Source organism: Tripterygium wilfordii, chromosome 18, assembly GCF_013401445.1.
Source record: "Tripterygium wilfordii isolate XIE 37 chromosome 18, ASM1340144v1, whole genome shotgun sequence".
Taxonomy (NCBI): domain Eukaryota; kingdom Viridiplantae; phylum Streptophyta; class Magnoliopsida; order Celastrales; family Celastraceae; genus Tripterygium; species Tripterygium wilfordii.
The window spans coordinates 12,148,784-12,171,748 of record NC_052249.1 but is presented as its reverse complement, the minus strand read 5'-3'; the positions used below and the strand labels follow the sequence as shown (position 1 = coordinate 12,171,748).

The following is a 22,965-nucleotide window of genomic DNA, read 5'->3' as shown; positions in this document are numbered from 1 at the left end:
AAAACATCAAATATCAATACATCCACATCAGCAAAACAATTATCCCAATACAGTCACATAAGCAAAACACATTTTACAATACAGCCACATCAGCAAAAGACAACATCTTTGTTGGCCCAATAACAGCAAAACACATTTTACAATACAACCACATCAGCAAAAGACAACATCTTTATTGGCCCAATAACACTTTACCATTGCATTTGCCATTACAGACTACTCTCCTCTCATAGTCCCATGCACTTTCCTTTTAAACCCCGCATGACAGTTCTTAGCAACACAATCAATGTGCAAGGACAGAGACAAGAATAACAAAAGATTATAGATCTTGAAGTATGCAAATGCTTGACTTGTCTATCATCATTCACGTACATTTAACACAACTACCAAAATAAATGCCAATTGCCAAAGAAAACCAAAATAAATGCTGAACTTCTATCGATGGATCATTTATACAAATCTCCTGTACCTACTACAACTACTAGGACTACCGTATTTCTATAAGATATAAGACAACTAATATACTGTAGGTGGCATTTATCTGAAGCCACTAAGCCTTACAACGAACTCAAAATCGTTCGTTGCAGCACCATCAACACTACTCTCTCTTGTGCTGTGCTATCTAAGGACATGCATTACAAATTCACGGTAATCCTAAGAGCTGTGACACTCATATTTGTAACTTCGATTGCAGTTTTCGTCATAGTCCAAAGATGGGAATCCAAATTCCTGTTTTTCTTACTGCCCTGTTTCCTTATTTTCTTCACCTTCAAATCAAAGCGTCCTTCGGTGTATCTTCAGGACTTCTCATGTCTCAAACCACCAAGTTTCTGCAGAGTCCCATTCTCATACTTCCTAGAAAACGCATCCATGATAGAGTCTTTTGACACTGAAAGTGTAGCTTTCATGGCCAAGGTTCTCACTTCTTCTGGTCAAAGCGAAGAGACATATCTCCCTCCTGCTTTACACTACATTCCTCCAAAAACCCATCAAGAAGAAGCCATTAAAGAAGTCCACATGGTTCTCTTCCCGGTTATGGATGACCTTCTCTCCAAAACCGAAATCTCCCCTTGTGATATTGATATACTCATCGTGAATTGCAGCGGCTTCTGTCCATCACCTTCGCTCTGCTCCATTATTATCAACAAATACTCCATGAGAGAGGACATAAAAAGCTACAGTCTTTCTGGTATGGGGTGCAGTGCAGGGGCTCTTGCCATTGACTTGTGTCAAAAACTACTAAAAACCCACAAGAACTCAAACGCCGTCGTTTTAAGCGCTGAAATTTTGTCGAACGGTTGGTATTCAGGTTGTGAGAAGCCCAAGTTGCTCCTTAATTGCCTCTTTAGAATGGGGAGTGCAGCAGTGTTGCTTACAAACAAAAGTGAAGCCCGCAAATCATCAAAGTACAAGCTGTTCTGTACATTGAGGACCCAGCAAGCCTTCGACGACAAGTCTTATTTCTCTGCATTTCGTGAAGAGGACTCCAAAGGCAAACTCGGGGTTACACTAAATAGGGATTTACTACAAGTTGCAGGAGAATCTTTATATACTCACATATCAATTCTCGGCTCAAAAATCTTACCTTTCTCAGAGAAATTTTGGCACGCTCTTTCTATAGTTCGAAAGAGGTTTTCTGGTAAATCAGGAGAAATTTATGTGCCAGATTTTAAGAGTGTGATAAATCATTTTTGCTTGCCGACTTCAGGGAGGGCATTGATAAGAGAGATATCGAAAGGGTTGAAGCTTGGGGAGGTAGAGAGTGAGGCTGCTCTGATGACACTTCATAGGTTTGGGAACCAGTCCTCTTCTTCCCTGTGGTACGAGTTGGCTTACATCGAAGCTAAAGAGAGAGTAAAGAAAGGTGATAAAGTGTGGCAGCTTGGAATGGGAACTGGGCCGAAGTGTAACAGTGTTGTTTGGGAGTGTTTGAGGCCCATTGTTGGGGAGTCCAAGAGAGGCCCATGGGCCGACTGTATTCATCGGTTTCCAGTTATGAAGATTGACAAAGGCTTTTGAACTTTGAATTCTAGCTCTGTGGGCTTAAACTGACAGATTGTTGCACAATTTTTGCTCCTGTTATTAGTAATTATAATCAACGTAGTGCGAGGGTGTAACCAGTGTGATTTCAATCTGCAATTGGATGCTTATGTTTTGTTTAATTTTCAATCCCTGCATTGAGTCGTGAGAATCTGTCAATCTGCATTTTTCGCGACTCATTCAAACATGGCTAAGATGGCTGATGGCATGCACCCTTGTCCAATGCGATGCCGACGAATGAAATCTTGTTTGTTTTGAGTGTCAATAATGCAACATCTTCCAAGGAAACACTATCTTAGATTGATCGTACGAGTATGGACCATATTCTATATGAAAGGGATTCATTCTGTTCAATTCGTCAATGCTTATTTTATATGAAGGTGTATGGTTAACATACATAGGAGTATTAACAATCCGTTTTTTATGGAGATGTACCACATTTCATAATAACTTCACAGTTAAATTAAATGTGTTTTTACAATAACACTAGACTGCTTAGAGTCAAAGACTTCCTACGAGGCCGTTGCTCTGTTTAAGAAACACGAAACCCACTGCACTGAAATGCCAAACATAAATGTTCCACAGATTGAAACAGAACATGTTAAGATGTTCACCCATTACTCCTCTGCTTCACTTATTTTTCAGAATCAATACTGTAGGCTCCACCATTTGCAGAATCAATACTGAGAGCCACTCATCTGCTTCCCTTTTTTTTTCAGATTCAATGCTGTATGCTCCACCATTTGCATTGAAAGGCGACCGTACTGTAGTGGCTCTATGGATGACTGTAGTAGCCTTTTGGGCACCAAAATTTTTATTTTTTTGTAAAAAATATAAATGGGTAGACCAACAATGTATTTTTCTTGAAACAAGATGTAAAGACTTATTTAACCGGAAGCTTATGATTTTTTTATAAACTCACAAGACACTATCATATTAAATAATCTTGTTTTATGTGGTAAATTTTGGATAAGTGAGTTCCACGTTCTACACTACACGCAGCAAACAACTGTAGAGTATTTAACCCTCCAAGATGAACCTTGGAACTATAACTTTTGGCAAGAGTTAATCATGACAACACTATGATTTGACTGTACCGAACACTACGATTGGGGGGTGCCGGTGCCTGTTCACAATAATAGCCATTAAGAGGTCATATGGTGAACAAAAACTAAATTAAATAATAATAAAAAAAAGATTTTGAGACACTAATATCAAATTGAATTCTCTCTCTTCCAGTGTTTCTGGAACTTCTCTACCACTCTCTCTCTCCTTGACCTTGACACATCTCCTGATCTCCACCTCCGATTTACCTTCCCGACGGAAATCTCTCTTCCTCCTTGACCTTGACGCATCTCCACCCAACCACCTTCGATTTACCTTCCTCACGGAAATTTACAGGATCTAGAGGTGAATGATTCGAGAATAACAAATATAATCCAGATCTCATGATTTTGGTTTTCTGAGGTCTAGTGTTGTCAGATCTCCACGATTTGGGTTTTAAGGATTGTCTGTCTTCTAATTTCAAAACTTGCTTTGATTTGTAAGTCTGTTATGGTTGAATCGATGTATATACTGTGAAGGAGGAGAAAGAGAGATCGTGGTAGAGAAAAGCTGGAGAGATTGGGGAGGGTTTGAGTCTTTGATTTCAATCTCAAGTTTAAACAAATTGAAAATTTAATATATTAAAGTTACAACCGTCAGATATATTTAAACTGAACCAACGGTTGTTATTGTGAAGTCTATAACCGATGAGTGATCGTACCCAAAAAAAATTACTGGAATTCCCATGTGAAATTAATGTGATCATCCATAGAAGCAAATGCGATCAAACTACATAAAACAGTATGCCAAGAAAGGTCTCTTCCTATTGTTTTGGTAGATGTGGTAGTGCAGCTGCTTAACTTATGAATCGTCGTCTCAATACTTTTACATGCACATGCGATACTCTAACCAGCCCCCAAGAGAAGGGAGTGCCTTGGCTACGCATCCTTCTATGCTAAACTCACTCGACCTCAGTAAATTATACTCAAAAACTGAAGCTTGGTACTGTAATAACCAAGTCTTGGACACTTAATTTGCAATGCTACTGTACGAATAATTGCAAATATGAATACATCTATATGAATCTCGTGAATGTGAATGTGAATGTGAATGCAGGGACCACGTGATTAGATAATAGCACATAAAACAGTAGTAACAGCATTAAATGGAATCTGCGAAAACTTATTCTTTCTTTCTTTCTGTTGATGACCATAATTTCATAGTTTCGCAATTACCTCAGTAAAATAGAAATACTTATCATCAACATTGGCAAATGACCTTGGATTGGCTTTCTGGGACTGTGTCGTGGATGATTTTGTTGTAAATCCACACCCCCATACACACCAACAATATTGTCCGCTTTGGGTTGTCCGGTTCCCATGGATACATCGGGCCCGCACGGCTTTGTTTCTCCTTAGGCCCAAGCAGGTGGGCTAGGCCCAACCCACTCAAGCCTAGGAAAAGGCCTTGATGGTGGTAAGAGGTGGGCTTAGCCTTATAAATAAGGCATGAGTGCCCACATCTTTAGATGTGGGACTTTTACACTCCCCCGCACTTGTGGGCTGGGTTATGCCAGACCCAACAAGTGGAGTAGAGGTCATGTCCAACAGGAACGAATTGCTCCGATACCATGTTGTAAATCCACACCCCCATACACACCAACAATATTGTCCGCTTTGGGTTGTCCGGTTCCCATGGATACATCGGGCCCGCACGGCTTTGTTTCTCCTTAGGCCCAAGCAGGTGGACTAGGCCCAACCCACTCAAGCCTAAGAAAAGGCCTTGATGGTGATAAGAGGTGGGCTTAGCCTTATAAACAAGGCATGAGTGCCCACATCTTTAGATGTGGGACTTTTACAGATTTAGACAAAAGCCTTCCCTTGTCGGTCCAATTGTGACTGTCACAACGATGTCCATGAAGGACCATAACCAGATTAATTTCACCAGCCACCTCTCCTAACTTTCTTCAGCTGGCAATGGCATTCATGAAACAACCAACCGCCTTTATTACCTGCACAACAGGACACCGTCAAGGCTCCTCCCTCTGCTATGATATTTCTGAGACACCAAATACCACAACATCCACAACCTTCTCATTCTGTTCTTATTTATCTTGTTCACTCTCTCAACTTCATCTTCATCTTCCAAAAGCTCGCTCTTACTTACCCTAGAGAATGGATGAATACTCAGTGAAATGGCTGTTCTTTATACTAACAATCTATCTAGCCTTCAGTCTTGTCCTCTGTTCACAAACACCATCAACAAAGAAGACTTACATTGTCCAGATGGATAAAACCTCAATGCCACAATCCTTTTCCAGCCACCTAGAGTGGTACTCATCAAAAGTGAAGTCAGTTGTTTCTGAACAAGAAAAGCATGGTGACGATGGCAACAAAGGGAGGATTATTTACAATTACGAGACTGCTTTTCATGGAATGGCCGCCCAACTGACTGAAGAAGAAGCTGAGAAGCTAGAGGAACAAGATGGTGTCATGGCTATATTCCCAGAGACCATATGTCAACTGCACACAACAAGGAGTCCAAAGTTTCTTGGGCTAGAGCGAGAGGACAGTACCAATGCATGGTCTCAGCAACTTACAGACCATGATGTGGTAGTGGGAGTACTAGACACGGGAATTTGGCCAGAGAGTGCAAGCTTCAATGATACAGGCATGGCACCAGTGCCTTCTCATTGGAAAGGAACTTGTGAGACTGGCCGAGCCTTCAATGCCCATCATTGTAATAGGAAAATCATTGGAGCTAGAGTCTTCTATAGAGGTTATGAAGCTGCCACAGGAAAAATCAATGAGCAGAATGAGCATAAATCGCCTAGAGACCAAGATGGCCATGGGACTCACACAGCAGCAACAGTTGCTGGATCTCCAGTGCGTGGCGCAAACTTACTTGGCTATGCATATGGAACAGCAAGAGGGATGGCACCTGGTGCAAGAATTGCAGCTTACAAGGTTTGTTGGGCTGGTGGGTGCTTCAGCTCAGACATTTTGTCGGCAGTGGATAGAGCAGTGGCTGATGGAGTGAATGTTCTCTCAATATCTCTGGGTGGTGGGGTGTCTTCTTATTACCATGACAGTTTATCAATAGCAACCTTTGGGGCAATGGAGATGGGTGTTTTCGTTTCATGCTCAGCTGGAAATGGAGGGCCTGATCCTGTCAGTCTCACAAATGTGTCCCCATGGATTACAACAGTTGGTGCTAGCACCATGGATAGAGAATTCCCAGCTACTGTCAAGCTGGGAACTCGCACGACTGTAACTGGCACGTCGCTCTACAAAGGCCAGAGAAATCTGTTAACAAACAAGCAGTACCCCCTGGTTTATCCAGGTAGTAATTCCAGCAGCCCTGACCCCAGCTCCCTGTGCTTGGAGGGAACTCTGGATCCAGTTAAGGTTGGCGGAAAGATAGTGATATGTGACCGCGGAATCAGCCCTCGAGTTCAAAAGGGCCAAGTGGTGAAAGAGGCTGGAGGCATAGGCATGATTCTGACAAATACAGCAGCAAATGGAGAAGAGCTAGTTGCAGATTGTCACCTTCTTCCAGCAGTTGCAATTGGTGAAATGCATGGGAAAGCTATCAAACACTATGCTTTAACAAATCGAAATGCAACTGCCACTCTAGCATTTATTGGTACCAAGTTGGGAATTAGGCCATCTCCAGTTGTAGCAGCATTTTCATCTAGAGGACCCAATTTTCTCACTCTCGAAATTCTGAAACCTGATATAGTTGCACCGGGCGTGGACATCCTTGCTGCTTGGACTGGGGATTTAAGTCCGTCAAGTTTGCCAACTGATCATCGGAGAGTGAAGTTCAATATACTGTCTGGAACTTCCATGTCATGCCCACATGTGAGTGGAATTGCTGCCTTGCTCAAGGCTAGACATCCAGAATGGAGTCCTGCAGCAATGAAATCAGCACTGATGACGACAGCGTATGTTCATGATAACAATAAGGGCCCTCTGAAAGATGCCTCAACAGCTGCTCCTTCAACTCCTTTTGAGCATGGTGCGGGACACATAAACCCCCTTAAAGCTATAGATCCAGGTTTGATTTACGATATAGATCCCCAGGATTACTTTGAATTCCTTTGCACTCAAAGCCTAACTCCTATACAGCTTAAAGTTTTCAGCAAGCACTCAAATAGATCTTGCCACCACTCCCTTGCAACTCCAGGAGACTTGAACTACCCAGCCATCTCTGTAGTCTTTTCAGATAATTCTTCTACTTTGACCATCCACAGAACAGTTACCAATGTCGGCCCTCCCATCTCAAAATACCACGTCGCTGTTTCGCCATTTAAGGGCGCAACTGTTAAAGTTGAGCCACAAACCTTGAATTTCACCAGCAGAAATCAGAAACTATCTTACAGGGTTACCTTCATTACGAAGTATCGTCAAACAATACCAGAGTTTGGTGGTTTAGTATGGAAGGATGGAGTACACAAAGTGAGAAGTCCAATAATCATCACATGGTTTCTACCAATATAAATTGTGCTGTGGAAATTTCAACAATTTGTTGTTCCAAAATAAAAGAGATGTTTTATCAAGAGCCAAGGCTCATTCATATATAGCACATGAAATGCATTGTCTTCCTGTGCTTCTAAGATTGATCTAACAGACTTCCGGTACGAGCTAAGACTGAAAAACCACCAGTTTTACAGTTGAGTCTACACTTTGAATGCCTACAGGTTACAGATGATATATCTAGCGTCATAACGCAGAAGAGGTTCACTCTAAGTGATCTTGACTAACACTAACTTCAGCAATTCTAGCAAAGATCATGGCTTCTAGTATAGATACGCTGTCATACAACATTAGCAGCCTAGCAACTTCATCAATAATGAGAATCCTTTAAACTCAGAAAATAAATACCCCATTGGGTTGCATATTGCTGGAAAAGAACAACAACATCATAGCACAAATTTTAAAGAAAGCAATGCACATATCAGATGCACAACACTTTAAAATTGGAGGATATTTATTTCCATAATGCTTCTAGAATACCTAATAAAAACTGAAATTTCCTACTTCTGAACACAACTCTTCAAAATTCCTGCAGACCATGAGATGCCAAGTGTATGTGTGTCACAAATGTTAATGGCAAAATCACTTATATTAAGAAATAATCAAAATTGTTAAAATTCGTCTCACAAAGAAATGAATCAGAGTCATTAAATGTTTTATTTAAACAAAAAACTTAACTTTGGTATCTCAACGTACGCTAAGTTTACTCTCTAACAAACTGCCATTGTTCTTCGCACAGTAAACGGAAATTTCTACAAACATATATCCTCGGAAGATTCAATTCTCAACATTTTGAAGGATCTTTGAGTTGACCCAAGTTATTGGGTTGAACATGTAAACATGAGCATAGATCACAAGTGCTTAGAAGACCAATTATGGCTCACAAGCCACAAAACCATGGCTAGTGAGCTTTGTCTAAGCACTTGTTTATAAACCATTCGTCATCTCTATATATATTTTTTTCCCATGTGAGAGTCTTGTGGGTTCCAACATCAGTAACCTCCAAAAAACAAGTGATTGGTTGGTATTTGCCAGCGTGTTTAAAATTGGTATGGTAAATGATTTCGTTTCCATAATCAAATCAGATTTATAACAAGTTTATACAGTGAAAACTGAATTTCCAGTCTTCTAAAAAACCTTACTTGCTTAGCAGCTGTACATATGAAATTTTTTTGTTTATTACCCAACAAAAGTTTTTGATTTACATCCATTGGGCCAGCAAGAACCTACATTTCTTCCCACGACTAAGTGGTGACTGAATTGAATCCTATCAAATGCTTTCCCTGTAGAGTGTAGATTACACCTAATGACTCAAACTCCATCCAGTTATTAGAAAGGAAACAAAATTTATTCAGTCTGAACCCTCATACTTTCATAAGTATTTAACATTCCAAATGACAACCAAGATATGAAAAAGAAAGCATGGTGATTACTTTGGCTTCTTCAAGAGCAGTGGTCCAACATTGTCTCCGGTAGCTTTGTTGTGCTTCATATGGCTTCCATCGCAAAGAGGGAAAGTTCCAGACCTCCAACATCTGCATCCAGGACAACCAAACATTCATTAAATATTTGAACATTGGATTTAACAAACAATGAAAAACAACTTGGCAAAAACAAAGACATAAAACAAACAGTGTACGAAAGTATTTGGCAACGTGAGATTACAAACACATCAAAATGCAAGACACCATGCCTCAAAAGGAAGAAAAAAAAATACTGATATGAGGCCATGCAACAAAAATGGTTTCAAGAGGGATGTATAATGTATTATCTATCAGAAAATCAATGCACGAGGTCAGTGTCAAAAATGTTTCAGTTGAAGAATACTTCATTCTCCCTGACAGGTTGGTTCTAACATAAGCGGGAATGCCCAATCAATTAGGGGATCACATAGTGAGCAGTGTCCTTCATCCCTATCAAACTGATAATTTTGTTGAGAGACAATGGAGGACCATTCAACATCATACAGAGAATCCATAGGCAGGAGATAATGATGTAAACGTTATTAGGCCATAAGGTTTTCCAAATGGGTCGGTGCATGTCTCAAAAACAGCGTCTACAACGGATGAAGAAAGAAAACACCAAATATCAGATATCACCTTTCAGTTCTCATCTCAATACTCATTATTTTGGTTTGTTCCTCATAGAACTTATGGAATTGCTATTCTTAATCAAGCAAAAAGGCACACTGTGGAAGGATTCATACTCTTGGGAATTAGTTAAAATGTTCACTAAGCTCTAGCATGACAACAAGAGGTACACAATCTGGCTAGGTGGATACATAATTCACGTAATTCCAAGACAGTATGCAGGCTTGGATCACATGCGAGTGTAATAGAGATCCAATTAAGAGTGATTTCCACACTAATTTCAAATTGGTTTTGGGACTTCTATTTTCTATGGAGTACAATCACCGGAAATTTTAGTAGAGATCCAATTAAGAGGGATTCGAAAACTAATTTCGAATTGTTATCATGACTACTGTTTTCGAATTGAAATAATCCTAAGCATCGTGGGGGAATCAAATTCCATTCGCGTTCCCATAGCAATTATTGGGAACAAACGTAGCCTGACAATCCAGCAATAAGTAACTCGAAGTACTAATATCAAGGTTCAAAAAACAATAAGTTGGAGTTGGAGTAAATCAAGCTGATGTCTACAGCCCATGAAACGTCATCAACAGACAAATTGACATTTGCAGATATTCCACCCTATGAAAACTACCTGCAATAAGCAGTGACGGGCTTCGATATCTCAGCGATGTCAACATTGTCGACTACTTTCTCTTCATTCTTCCTGATCTCAGGATTTATAGGTTGGGCTTCGGCTCTCACCAGCACCACGCGTCTAGGCCTAACAGGGATTGAAGCGCCAGTTGTTCGATTGGTTCCTCTCTCGATTCTTGGCTTGCTGTAGCTGAATCCAGCAGTTATTGTACTCGCAATTGATGCCATTGAAATGGATCTCTAAAAGAACCTGGCGCTATTTGCGTTCAATGGCCAATACAAGTGACTGTCTTTGGGCCGCGGAGGATTGAGAATGTGGTGTTGAACTTGTGGCGAGCATACTCCAACTGATTGCAAGAGGATTGGATAGACGCAGCGTATGACACATTGGCACGTCGACTATCTGGGCCGTAAGCCCATGATCATGGAACGTGGAAGTCATCGATTATGTTGTAGGTGGGCTTTATTGTCACCTCATTATTTTCGAATTACACCCCACTATATCTACATTATAGAAATTGAAAAATATCTAATCATACCCTAATTAACAAAAAATTCACACATTTATGAAATATCCCCCAATAACAAACAAGGATCTCAACAATAAACATAATAAAAAAAAAAACATACATCTCCACAACAAGTGTTTGCTGTAATTAGTATTTTTCTCTCAAACATTTTCTTTGGCTCATTTGACATGGTTTTATAGGATTATTTTATATTAGACTTGATATCATTTATTTATATGGTCCTATGCCATGGATTTTGTACTTTCGGATTATGTTTTGGAGGAATAGGTAAGGGAATTTTGTGAGCTCAATGCGTATTGAAGATAACCCAGTTGACAAGTATGATCTTCCAGAGCAACAGCAGCAAGATTTTGATGCTGAAATTGTGGAGGAAGCTTCCGCGGAAGAGATGCATGCTTCACTGCAAAGTGTTGTCAATGCTGTAAAAGAACCAATGGCTCCTACTGCATAAGAGTGTTTAGGGCGGAGAAGGTGTGTTCAGTGGCAGCATATTCATAAGTCTCTCTTTCTGCTCGCAAGTCTCTCGTTGAAGGTTTGTGACATGGTTGGGACGAGCAATCTCTCGTCGAAGGTTCAGATGTGGGTGGAGCGGGGTGTTGTAATCCTATACCTAGAAAAAAAAAGGAATTAACATGAACAAAGTTGATATGTAATTGGAAAATAATGGGATACAAATAAAGTTCACCTAAATTGTACATGGTTGTATACCCAATACAAATTTCTCCAAATTTTCTTGAGATAGCTCTCAATTTTGTTTTGTTATAATTATTTGTATCAACTAGTAAATATACAGAGTTTGGACAAGTAGTTATATTTGACTCAATCCCATAAATAACCTAAAATCAGTAATTGATTATAACATTTTAAAAAATTATTAAAATTACCTAATAAATTAGGTAATTGAAACCAATAGATACTCATTTCACTATCAATAAATTAATTGAGATCAATAGATACTCGTGTCACTATAAAAATAGAGTATAACCTAATGGACTAAAAAAACAAAAAAACACTCCAAAAACGTATTACACCAAACATCATCAAACAACAATCAAACAATTATGACTTCGTTGGTCTGCATTGGATAACAAAGACTGAATAAAAAAAAACACACAAATTATAACTTGAAACTACAACAAACACATGCTTTCATGGTTACGCATTGTTACCTCATATAATGATTTGTTTTATTTCGTGGTACGCTTTTCTGGCCCCCTCTTGGTGCTGTTTATATGTGTCGTTCAAATATGTAATTGGAAATTACACTGGGCATTGGGAGTTCCATCCGAGAAACAAATACAATCGAAGGCTATCTATCTCTCGCACTCTCTCTCTCCCCCCGGTTATTGATTAGCTTCCGCATCCAACAAAGCGAGAGAGCTAGAGAGACTTTGAAATTTGATGGCGATGTTTCGCGGGAAAAGTGGAATGTTTGTTTTCGGGCTATTTGTTTTGTTAATTTTGGTTCACGCGAGAACATGCGTGTCCGTCAGATCTGACCAGGAGATCCGGGAAAGGTTTTACGGCAATCTGTTGAATTCGTCGGGGCCAGATACAGGTGAAGGGAGTATAGCCAAGATGTTCGATCGCGTTCTCGAGAAAGAGTTTTCCGAGAAGGATCAGCCCGAAGGTCAGGCACTGTTTTTATTTTTCTTTAAAATTTTGGATTCACGTGCTGACGTTTAGAAAAGTATTTTTTTTTTGAGAAGAAGATGTTTAGTAAAGTTAAGAATGTGAAGGATGTGATTTTTTTATTTGATTTAATTGCATGTAAATTATTAATTACTTTCCTAAGGTTCTTTAGGTCAAAGACGGTGAAGTGTTCTGGTTTTCTTTGGAGTTAGTTGCTTAGCATCAGGATCAACCATTGTTTTTCTCAGTAAATTCTCGAATCAATGTAGAATAATAGCTGCATGCAGGCTACTTTGTGGATAATTTTTCCATCGCTATTCTCAATATGCAATTTAGCTGCCACGTTCTTTTCAATTGCAATTATCGGAAGACTTGTGAGTTGTAAACTGTAAGCATGGTATAATCAGTCCTTAGAGGATTTAGCCAAGTACGAAATTGAATCCACATGGAGAAGAAATACTTCAATATCCGATCAGAGGAAACATATGGAACCGAATCACTGCAATTTTTTATGGTGAATTGATTGATCGGAGTGCCCTTCTATACTTAGCTATGAATTGCTAGGAGGAGCTCAGTAGGGAGAATGTTGCATAAGTGAAGGTAAGAAACGACGAGGGAGGATGGAGAAGTACAACAAAGATGAGATATAAAGGCATAAAGCACCATTATGCACTCACTGAATTAAGTGAAATCTTCCAGTATTCTCAGATGTTCTCTGTTATCTTATTGTTCATTCTAGAGTATTACTGTATGAGCATATGAATCTTGATCGTGAAAGGATTTTTACATATCGAAGATCCGTATACAAACACCATGGTCTTTTTGTTTACCCTGAATAGATGAGGATACCTGGGGATGCCACCACAGCAAAGAAATGACGCATATCAGTTTTCCAATCCAGGATACTTTTGTAACTTTCAATTTTAGGGACCTTTAGAAATAAACTCAGAGATTATATGAATAACATTTGAAGTACAATTTCACTTATTTCATTTTGTCCTGTGTGCCAAAAAAAGATACAGAGGTCAAGTCCTTAAGGAGCTGGTTTACAACCTCTTTCCAAAGGTCTGTACCTGATCCATTAGCTGTATATTATTCCTTGCCCTACTTATTTTTTCCAGTCTATGGCTAAAGAAATTTGGCCAATAACTTCTCTCTGCTCGTCCCTTAGATACATGAACTATCCATTGTCCAAGCCCTTCCCATCAGTTATAAGCGATTCCCTGTAGTCATCTAGATCATCTAATGTGAAGAAGAATGCGTACTGTTTTTCCTGTCTCTTCTTTCATAAGCCTGTCCACATTCATTTGAAACTTGGACACGAGGCTTCATATTATATGTGTTTGTAGGAGAATATTATCCTTAATGTGTATTACTGCAATGTAATGGTTCATGTGTCAAGGAAAATCCAGGTAATTTTTTTCTCTAGACTTGGACTCCAAGCTAATGATTTTTGTCATATCATTTCCTTCTATTGTTGTGACCTGGTGTTTCAGTTACTCATAATGATGCCCTGATTTCTGATTCCTGGCATTTGTTTTATATGTTTTATTGATTAAAAATGTTCTTTGTACTTTCTATAGGATCTGATGCAAGTAGCTTCAACAGCAGCGTAGCTGATCAAGAAGTAGGTTTGATTTTCTGTGAAACCTGTTGAACCAAAAAATAATGCTTTTGAATTTTCATCTTTTATGATAAAATAGTAGGGCTTTGAAATATTTTTCTGGAGGATCCATGAAGAAAAGTTATGTGAAGAGCTTTTTCTACATCATGTGCCTGTTTTGTAGAATCGGATATCTTATATTTGAATCCCATCCAGTGCCACTTGGATTAACCGATCCTGTTGGTATGTGGGTGATTGGTAGCATACATGTTTTACTCTACATGGTGGTCTAATGTGGCCAAACATTGGAGAAGTTCCAAATTTAAAAAGAAGAAGAAGAAGCTGTTTTGAGTCCTATTAATATTTTTTCTATATGTTGTGTTAAAGATGACTGCTAATTATTTTAACAGGCTGTGTTGGAGACTGTAGTTAAAATCACTCATGAGAAGTCTAAGAGAAACGACACGCATGAGGGAAAGAAGTATGTTTGCTATGGAAATATTGTTGCCTAAATGATTGTGATAGTAATTTACAGAAACCTCAATTTTTTATGTGACATACACCAACAACTTATTCTATATGTTTACCAGTGGCACCAGAGCTTTCCAGTTGCAAGATGTTTTTTCAGTGGAAAATGAAGATTCTGAAGACATGGCAACTCTGATTGACAAAAAGGTGCGCTGATAGCAAGTAATAGGTTGTTAAAGTGGAAGGTGTATAAATATCTCTGTTATGGATTTATATGTGCTGACTTCCTAAACTCTATGGCAGGACAATGTGTTTGTGATGTCAAACAAGAAATCTAAGTATCCAGTGCTTCAAGTAGATTTCAGGTTATTATCTATTTAAAATGTGAATTTTAACTTATATTGTAGAATTATATATTCTTCAGGTATCATTGTGTAACGATCTTTTGGTGCTGTTTGGATGACTCTTATTACCCTTGCTTTCAGATTGACCTCAAGCACTGTTTTGAAATTGTTTAATTGCGATTCTTGTCTATAGCATGAGATTAATGCTTTAATTTTCATATCTGCAGATTAATATCGGACTTGGTGGTTGTCATTGTTTCTGCAGCCATTGGTGGAATTATTTTTTCATGTTTGGGACAGCCGGTTTGTCCTTCTGCATACTAGCAGCATTTTTCCTTTGGCTACTTGCATTGGATAATTGCAATAACTCTTTTGTATGAAAATGATAGGTAATAGTTGGCTATCTTCTTGCGGGTTCCATTATTGGACCAGGGGGCCTGAAATTCATAAGTGAAATGGTTCAGGTATTGTAAAATATTTCGAGTGTGCTGTTAATCCACTCTGGTATACTCTTTTTCTTTATTTTTTTTTCTTTTCCATGACTCTTAATACGTTTCATTCCTTGGCCATAACTATCATAGCCTGACTATTGGTAGTGTCACTAGTGTGTGGTGGTGTTGGGATGGGGATGCATATGTTGAGGATATCTGAATGCCCTTTCTCATTGCTTGACTATGACAACTATCATAGCTGGTATACTCTTTGTCAGTTTTGTATTTACCCTTTCCGAGGCCTAATACCGAATAACAAAAGTTTGCATAAAGTTACTAGACCAAACAGTAAATCTGTGCAAAGTTTGTAAGTGGTTCCATGATTTTGGTTGATTACTGCCGTAATTCCCATTCCTCTTTTAGATCCACGGGAAACTTTTTAAGTTAGGTGCAAAGCTTTGACCCGCTACTTTCATCAATCTTGAATGGATGATACCCTGATGTTCCTGGCTTCCTGCATCAGAAGGATGTGGCAACAAATCTGTCAAGGGGGCTCGGTTTTTACCTCTTACTTTATTTGGATTTTCTCCTAGTTAATATTTACCTTTTATGCTGTCTTTTGTCAATGCTGGTGCTATAATAAAGCCCCCCCTGTTGTTTCTACTCCTTTCTTTTTTCCTTTTTTATTCTTTTGGTGACACTCTTTTCTTTTCCTGGCAGGTTGAAACTTTTGCACAGTTTGGTGTTGTTTTTCTTCTTTTTGCTTTGGGACTAGAGTTTTCTTTGACAAAGGTGCTAATATCATCGTTTGAGAAATTCTTCATTTACCAGAGATTCTATGAAAAATTGTTGTATCTCATATAAGCATACTTTTGAAATGAAGAACATTTTAACCCATCATTGGTGCAGTTAAAAGTTGTGGGACCTGTTGCTGTTCTAGGAGGGCTACTTCAAATTGTAACATTTATGTGTTTGTGTGGCATAATGTCTGTGGTATGATCCTGAAAGTCTCTAGTTTGGTTCTTTAGAAGTTTGAAATCACTATATTATGAAAGTGGATGCTAAAATTAGGCTTTTGACTTCATAGTTATGTGGAGCAAAGTTGCCTGAGGGTGTATTTGTTGGTTCCTTCTTGTCAATGTCATCAACAGCAGTGGTATTCTTCTGGCAATTTTTTGATAATAGTTTCTCTCATCATTTGGGTTTCTGCTTGCCAAATTCGGTGCAACTCATGAATTTCCTATCACCCTTGAACAGGTGGTAAAATTTTTAGTGGAACGGAATAGTAGCAATTCTATACATGGTCAAGTCACAATAGGGACACTTATTTTCCAGGTAATCTTTGTTATTACTGTCATTTCGCAGATCGTAACTTGTTAATAAAATGTCAATAATCAATTGAATGGATTTAATCACTAAGCTTGATTTTGTGGTACGTACCATTCATTCATTCTCTGGGGTAATTTCAGGATTGTGCTGTTGGTTTATTGTTTGCTTTGCTCCCTGTCCTGGGTGGTAATAGCGGTCTATTGCAAGGAATGATTTCAATGGGCAAGTTGTAAGTTTATTTGAACTGTTTTCTATTTTTAATTTTTTTGTGTTTACTTGTGCCATTTAAAGCTGTCATCAAATTTGACCAACCCTTTTCCTGATATTAGGATCTTCAAACTTCCTCCATTTCCCTCCTTTCTCAAACAGACATGTGAAAAATGAATTTATAAAGCTTGTTTACTGTCCTTGTGCTCTTATTGAATCTGATACGTATATGTTTGATGACTTTAGGATGCTGGTGTTGTCCATATATCTTACTGTTGCATCTATATTGGCTTGGTCATTTGTTCCTCGGTTTTTAAAGCTAATGATACAGTTATCATCTCAAGTAAGTTCTGAATATACTTTTTCGACATATTTCTTTAGATTTTGATTGGACTGCTTTCCAATTCGATTAAAAGTTCCTGATAATGTCATTTCTTTTGTGTGGTTCAGACGAATGAACTTTATCAGCTTGCCTCTGTGGCCTTCTGCTTATTATCTGCTTGGGTAAGTGACTATATAGTAATCTTTCTTGTTAGGGATCATAAGTCATAACTATACAAGTTTCAATTTGCCGTCCTGTTGAATGTTAATGAAATGTTCCTATGGATTATGCTTTGTTCTTTTGATTCTTGATCCCTATGGTACAGCGTACAGGATATTTCACTTGCCTGAATAGTCGTCCGATCTTATTTGTTTCTCAGAAAAGAAAAATATAGATTTATTCATTTTTTGAGAAAACTGGAGCTTAGTGAGTTGCAGCTTTGTGGGTTGGTTTTCATCTACACCTCATCAGTTCACATCTTAATGACTTGATCTAATGTTCATGTCTGTTTTGATAGAACTTGAAATCTTACAGAGGATTTGGTATATGTTGTGATAAATTTAGAGTAGAACAGGCGTGGATCTCTAGTTTGGCGTGAGGAGAGAAGGTAGCATTGACAAAGGGGTCATAAGAACAGGTGATTTAGAGGTGCAAGTAGAAGATATAGCAGTTAAATTTGAGATTTTCAGAATATAAGATAGATCAATTTTAAGTTTACTTTGAGGATGATTAATAAAGTTGATCAAAGCACAATCATAAGGTATGGCCATGGGAATCACGAAACATTGATCGTGAGAATAATTTTAACAAAAGGGATTACACCGACTATAAATGAGGGTGGGATATAATTATGTGAAGTATCTGTTGCGATACTGAAAAATAATTTATTAACTACGACATAAAATTCCTAATGAAAAAAATAATTTATTAACCACTCAAAAGAGAGGTCTTTTTATGCAGAAACTTTGCACACAAACTTAGTGATAGTAAATCTTATTGTAGCTCTGCCATTATAAACTACATGGTCAGAGATTGGTCTTTTCTCCTTTTCTTTTTGGTGGCAAAAAAGATTGAAAAGCCTAGGCGCCAGGCGGTAAAACATATCAAATCATACATATTCTCCTCCTATCTCACTTAGGATGATCGGGATCAAACATGCACAAGAAATTGGGATTGGACTTTGGACAGTTAGAGAGGTTCTTGCAAACAAATTTTCACATCATTTTTTTAAAAATTTCCTTGGATATGCTATGCTGCATGCTGGTGATAGGGCGTGAAGGAGGAAAATTTTTCACTTCAACTTGAATTTTCTCATTAGCTGCATCTAGAATTAAGATGAAGGCATGTCTCTTAACTGAGTGTAGCACATTGCTGTGTGTGAAAGCTTGCATTTCATCTTTTTGATATTCTTGAATTTCCCTTAATTTTTTCAGTGCAGTGATAAGCTGGGCCTCAGTCTTGAGCTGGGTTCCTTTGTGGCTGGGGTTATGATATCTACCACCGACTTTGCGCAGCATACTTTAGACCAGGTATTTGCATGGTCAGATATGTTTGTCTCTAAAGTTTCCTTGCTATAATAAATTTTCTTCTTGTATATTTTTTTTGGTACTTGTATGTTTTAATCTGAGGGTCCATGTTTTTATCGTATTTGGGTGTAAACGTTCTTTGTGTGACGATTTTTACCATCTTTTCAAGGTTGGTTCCCAAGAAAGACATTTCTAAACGTTTATAGACAACTAGACGTTATTGTTTAGTTCTCCAGGTCCTTGCCTGAAATTTCATTCTTCATTTTGGTTGACTATTTCCTCAGTGTGGAAAGGAGTTGCATCTCTGGGAACTAATACTGATATCATTCTATTCCTCGTATCTCATAAGCATCACACACTAGGGTGTCATATGCTTGCTTTGTTTGAGGTGAAGTGATAGCTGTTTAGAGGACTGTGAGACATTGATTTAGGCATTATTGCTAGTATGTATGAAAAGATGTTGTACCTTGTTCATTTGATTTGCTGCCACCTGAAACAGAGTTGTATGGAATGGAGAATCTTGAACTGGTCCATTTGAGAGTAACCATGCTGTTTTTTTTTTTGGGTCCATACTTTTGGTGAAAATATTGCCTATTTCTTTTCCTGGTATTTGTTTGTCTGAAATGCTTACTGGCAACTGCACTCCGTCTTAGCCCTTAGGACTCTATTTCGGCTAAGCACCATTCAGATTTGATTGATCAAAAGCATAATTACCCTATAATCTTCTGCATTTTTAACTGACAACCAACTCGTTTTTTGGCATTAATATTTCTTTAAAGTGATTCTAAGTGAATTGCTTCGGGTGATGTTCTTTGACTGCAGAGTTAGATTATGAAATTTTGATTGCCTGGGTCTGGAGGTGGGGATGATTGTTGCTTAGAGATGTGGTTAAAATTTCTGGTCTTTTTTGCAGTGGTAGCTTGAAAAGCTGTCACCTTTATTGTCTTTTTTTTTTTGAATGGAATTTTTTTTTTCAAGCACAAAATGGAAAAACTTTATTGTCATAATTTGTTATGAAATCTTCAGTGAGATCAATGCTTGTTTGATTTGATGCTATTTTACTTCTTAGGTAGAACCGATCCGTAACCTCTTTGCAGCACTCTTCCTTTCGGGGATTGGGATGCTCATACACGTTCATTTTCTCTGGAACCATGTGGATATATTGCTTGCATCTGTCATCCTGGTTATAGTAGTTAAAACAGCGGTGGCTGCTGTGGTTATTAAGGCCTTTGGATATAGCCTTAGAACATCATTCCATGTAAGTTATCTCGCTATTGTCATTTAATTTCTAAAGCTATGCATGTGGATGACTGGATGTTCTGTCATATGCATATGGTGTAGGTGGGAGTATTACTTGCACAAATTGGAGAATTTGCTTTTGTTCTCCTCAGCCGTGCCTCCAATCTTCATCTTGTTGAGGTTCTCTCTCTCTCTCGCGTTTTTACAACACATAAATATACATTTGCATGTCCAAGTGTATGTCTTTGTACACACATGTACTTGTGCAAAAATGTGATCTGTATACATTCCATGCCATTGCATGATCAGTGAGTTCTTTTAGGTTTATATGCCCATAGAGGTGTTTGCAGTTGCCCCCAGGGTGCAGATGTGTTGGCTAGAGGTAAACGCTTCATCTGGAAGACCATGGTTTTAGTACCCATAGCAAGACAACCAATTTTGGTTTTTTGGCCCCTTCTTAGAGTGTGTAAGGTTTTCCTGTGCCAAACGCAGGATTTCCTAATGTCAAAATAAATAAATTAATTTAAAGGAGCTTACTGTGATTGCAACTTGAACTTTGACTGGTTTCAAATTTGGAAACTATCATAATTGAGCTGCTTAGAAGTGGTTTCAATCGCACATGAAATGAAATTCTCAGTTTCTTCTTATTTGAAGATAGGAGACATATTTCTGGATAGAGAGTTTCATTTACACTAAATTAATGGATGCACATAATTAATGTTACACAGCCAGGTTGATTTTGATGCTGATAGAAATATGTAAAATTAAATTCTAAACTGTCAGCTATTAACAATCTTAGAGCATCAATCCAGTGCTGTACTGTTTTTCTCCACCACACTTATTCATCCATGTGAAGTTTAGCCACACCTGATGTCCATATACTATCAGAAAGAAGGATTGCATTCCTTTGCATGACTGAGGTGATTGATTTATATTGAAGAGTAAATACACTGGGACTCAGGAGGCTAGAAAAAGAGCCAATGGGGAGACCTACCTGAAAGTAGACATATTACAGAATTAGTATCTACCATTTTTTTTGCAGTGCAAGAGCACAGACTTTTTTTTCAATACACAATGGGTTGCCTTTTTTTTTCTTTTTGTTTTTACAACTTTCAGAATGCCATTAAAATAGCAATCTATTGTCTTCAGACTGGGAAATATCCTTGACTAGGAGCCTACAATAAGTTAAATTTCAATTCCACTAAGTAGCATTTACCAATTTCTTTCGCACTTCTCTTTTGTATACGGATTCGATCTTTTGGTCCTTTCTTATTTCTTTCTATGTGTGAATTGCTTTAACTTTATAATTACCCAAAATCTCATTATCCTTAATGCTTTTGGACTAAAATTCTGTTGATAATGTAGGGAAAGATGTATCTTCTTCTTCTTGGCACAACAGCTCTTAGTCTGGTATTTTTATTTTTATTTTTTTTGAGATTCGTTTGAGCTCCTTATATTTTTGGGTTGTTTGATGAATGATTTTCTTGCAGGTAACAACTCCTCTTTTGTTCAAGTTGATACCTAACGTGATGAATTTGGGTGTACTTCTGCGTTGGTTCCCAGCAGAAAGCAGTAGCGTACAGAATGAGGTCCTCTTTCTATCTTTATATCTGCTAATGCTCATGCATTTACTTGCACACGCTTATGCATAAGCATAGAATATCGCTAAATTTATGTATTCCTCTGCCTTTGCAGTATGGATTCTCTTCAAAACAATATTGACCATGAAGATGAAAACTTGTTTAGACATTCTATTTATCTGTGTGGCCTGTCATCCCTTTGCATATACTGAAGGTTGCTCTTTACCCTTTGGCAAAACTGCCTAAGATTTTTCTTTCTTTTTGCAGAGTTGGAATTCATTCAGTTCTAGGTAAACTTTTCTTGCATTATTCTGCAAATGTCGTGTTTTACCAAAACTCAGAGGTTTTGGTGGATGCCATCTTTTTTCCAAAACATACTTGTTGGATACATTCTTTTGAATGGACTAGTACTTTCTAGTGCTCCTATTAAGAAATGGAGGCTTTGGGAGAAGCCTACAGAAGGGATAGGGTACTTGGGCACATGATCTGAATGTCTTAAGATCTGTTAAGATCCGTCTTTGACTCTTTTGCTTGCTAAATTTTCATATTCATTTAATGGAATAAGATATTGTAAGTTTTCTTGTTTGGTTCTCAAAAACACTGACAGTATTTAATTGCACTTCTCATTTGTTGTAATGTTACAGGAGAGAGCTTCCATGATTGAAGTGCACAACAGATTATGGTGACCTTCCATTTCTCTCAGTCTGTTTATTGTTGAAGGAGCACTGTTAAGTTCACGAAGAATTGCATCAGAATTTTTGTTCCGCTTGCGGCTCCACCGTCTAGGTTTCAGATTACATAACAATCAATTTCATCAATACTCAGCTCCTAGTATGTACATAAATATAAATTATCATTAGTTCATATTCTTTGAATATTGTGTATATAACTTGTGTTTTGGCCCATTTTCTGCCCATACTAATCTGTTTTGTATTTTTGTAACCTCTTGATACTGGGATGCTGTTACATGAAATTTTGACCATGTGATTAAGTCAAGTTAGTTGTTCCATGGAATGAACTTTTGCAGTAAGATTTTTACGGACTATTTATTTCTTAGGGAGTTGACTTCAAAATTTAACTGAGTATTCATTTGGTTATTCGTCTGTCTATATTATTTTCTATGATACCAAACTACTAATCAAAGTGATTGATCTGAGCTTATCTTGGCTGTATCTCCTGAGACTGACGGGAATTACACAGTTGCAATGGCACGGTAGGGGATTTTTGCTGAAAATGTTGATAACAGAGGATGAATGGGGAATGTACGTGCAATTTATTCGAAAAATCTTTATCAGATCTACGTTAGCTAACAGATTATAATATTTTCCACTTTCACATGATACACGCACAGCCGTGGAAAACTATGTTGTTCATGTGCTATTGGAAGCGTATGAATTGTTTTGGTT

At 38.0% G+C, this 22,965-nt stretch overlaps 4 protein-coding genes across 7 annotated transcripts; 3 read left to right on the top strand and 1 right to left on the bottom strand.

Moving 5' to 3' along the window:
- Positions 1-424: 424 nt before the first annotated feature.
- On the top strand, positions 425-2,019 carry LOC119983496 (3-ketoacyl-CoA synthase 5-like). Its single transcript, XM_038827161.1, has 2 exons — positions 425-465; positions 531-2,019. The coding sequence occupies exons 1-2, from the start codon at positions 425-427 to the stop codon at positions 2,017-2,019; spliced, it is 1,530 nt and encodes a 509-aa protein (XP_038683089.1).
- A 2,930-nt stretch (positions 2,020-4,949) lies between these two features.
- Positions 4,950-7,702, top strand: LOC119983941 (subtilisin-like protease SBT1.3). The gene has a single exon (XM_038827675.1). It carries the CDS (start codon positions 5,259-5,261, stop codon positions 7,584-7,586), a length of 2,328 nt encoding a protein of 775 aa, XP_038683603.1. The 5' UTR covers positions 4,950-5,258; the 3' UTR covers positions 7,587-7,702.
- A 1,074-nt stretch (positions 7,703-8,776) lies between these two features.
- Positions 8,777-10,705, bottom strand: LOC119984570 (CDGSH iron-sulfur domain-containing protein NEET). The gene is made up of 2 exons (XM_038828577.1): positions 10,347-10,705; positions 8,777-9,157 (listed from the first exon to the last, which is right to left on the bottom strand). Exons 1-2 carry the CDS (start codon positions 10,574-10,576, stop codon positions 9,052-9,054), a joined length of 336 nt encoding a protein of 111 aa, XP_038684505.1. The 5' UTR covers positions 10,577-10,705; the 3' UTR covers positions 8,777-9,051.
- A 1,370-nt stretch (positions 10,706-12,075) lies between these two features.
- LOC119984489 (K(+) efflux antiporter 5) lies at positions 12,076-22,573 on the top strand. 4 transcript variants are annotated; one of them, XR_005464914.1, is made up of 21 exons: positions 12,077-12,508; positions 14,094-14,137; positions 14,524-14,594; positions 14,704-14,788; positions 14,885-14,946; positions 15,153-15,228; positions 15,315-15,389; positions 16,077-16,148; positions 16,266-16,349; positions 16,444-16,512; positions 16,614-16,691; positions 16,826-16,914; positions 17,139-17,235; positions 17,343-17,396; positions 18,648-18,743; positions 19,810-19,998; positions 20,082-20,159; positions 21,345-21,389; positions 21,470-21,568; positions 21,675-21,773; positions 22,204-22,573. XR_005464914.1 is itself a non-coding variant. In XM_038828474.1 (21 exons), exons 1-21 carry the CDS (start codon positions 12,280-12,282, stop codon positions 22,217-22,219), a joined length of 1,731 nt encoding a protein of 576 aa, XP_038684402.1. In that variant the 5' UTR covers positions 12,077-12,279; the 3' UTR covers positions 22,220-22,573. The 4 variants fall into 4 exon arrangements, 2 of the variants coding, with proteins under 2 accessions (XP_038684402.1, XP_038684401.1); XM_038828474.1 differs by lacking the exon at positions 21,675-21,773 and adding an exon at positions 21,827-21,849; XM_038828473.1 differs by lacking the exon at positions 21,675-21,773.
- Positions 22,574-22,965: the final 392 nt, after the last annotated feature.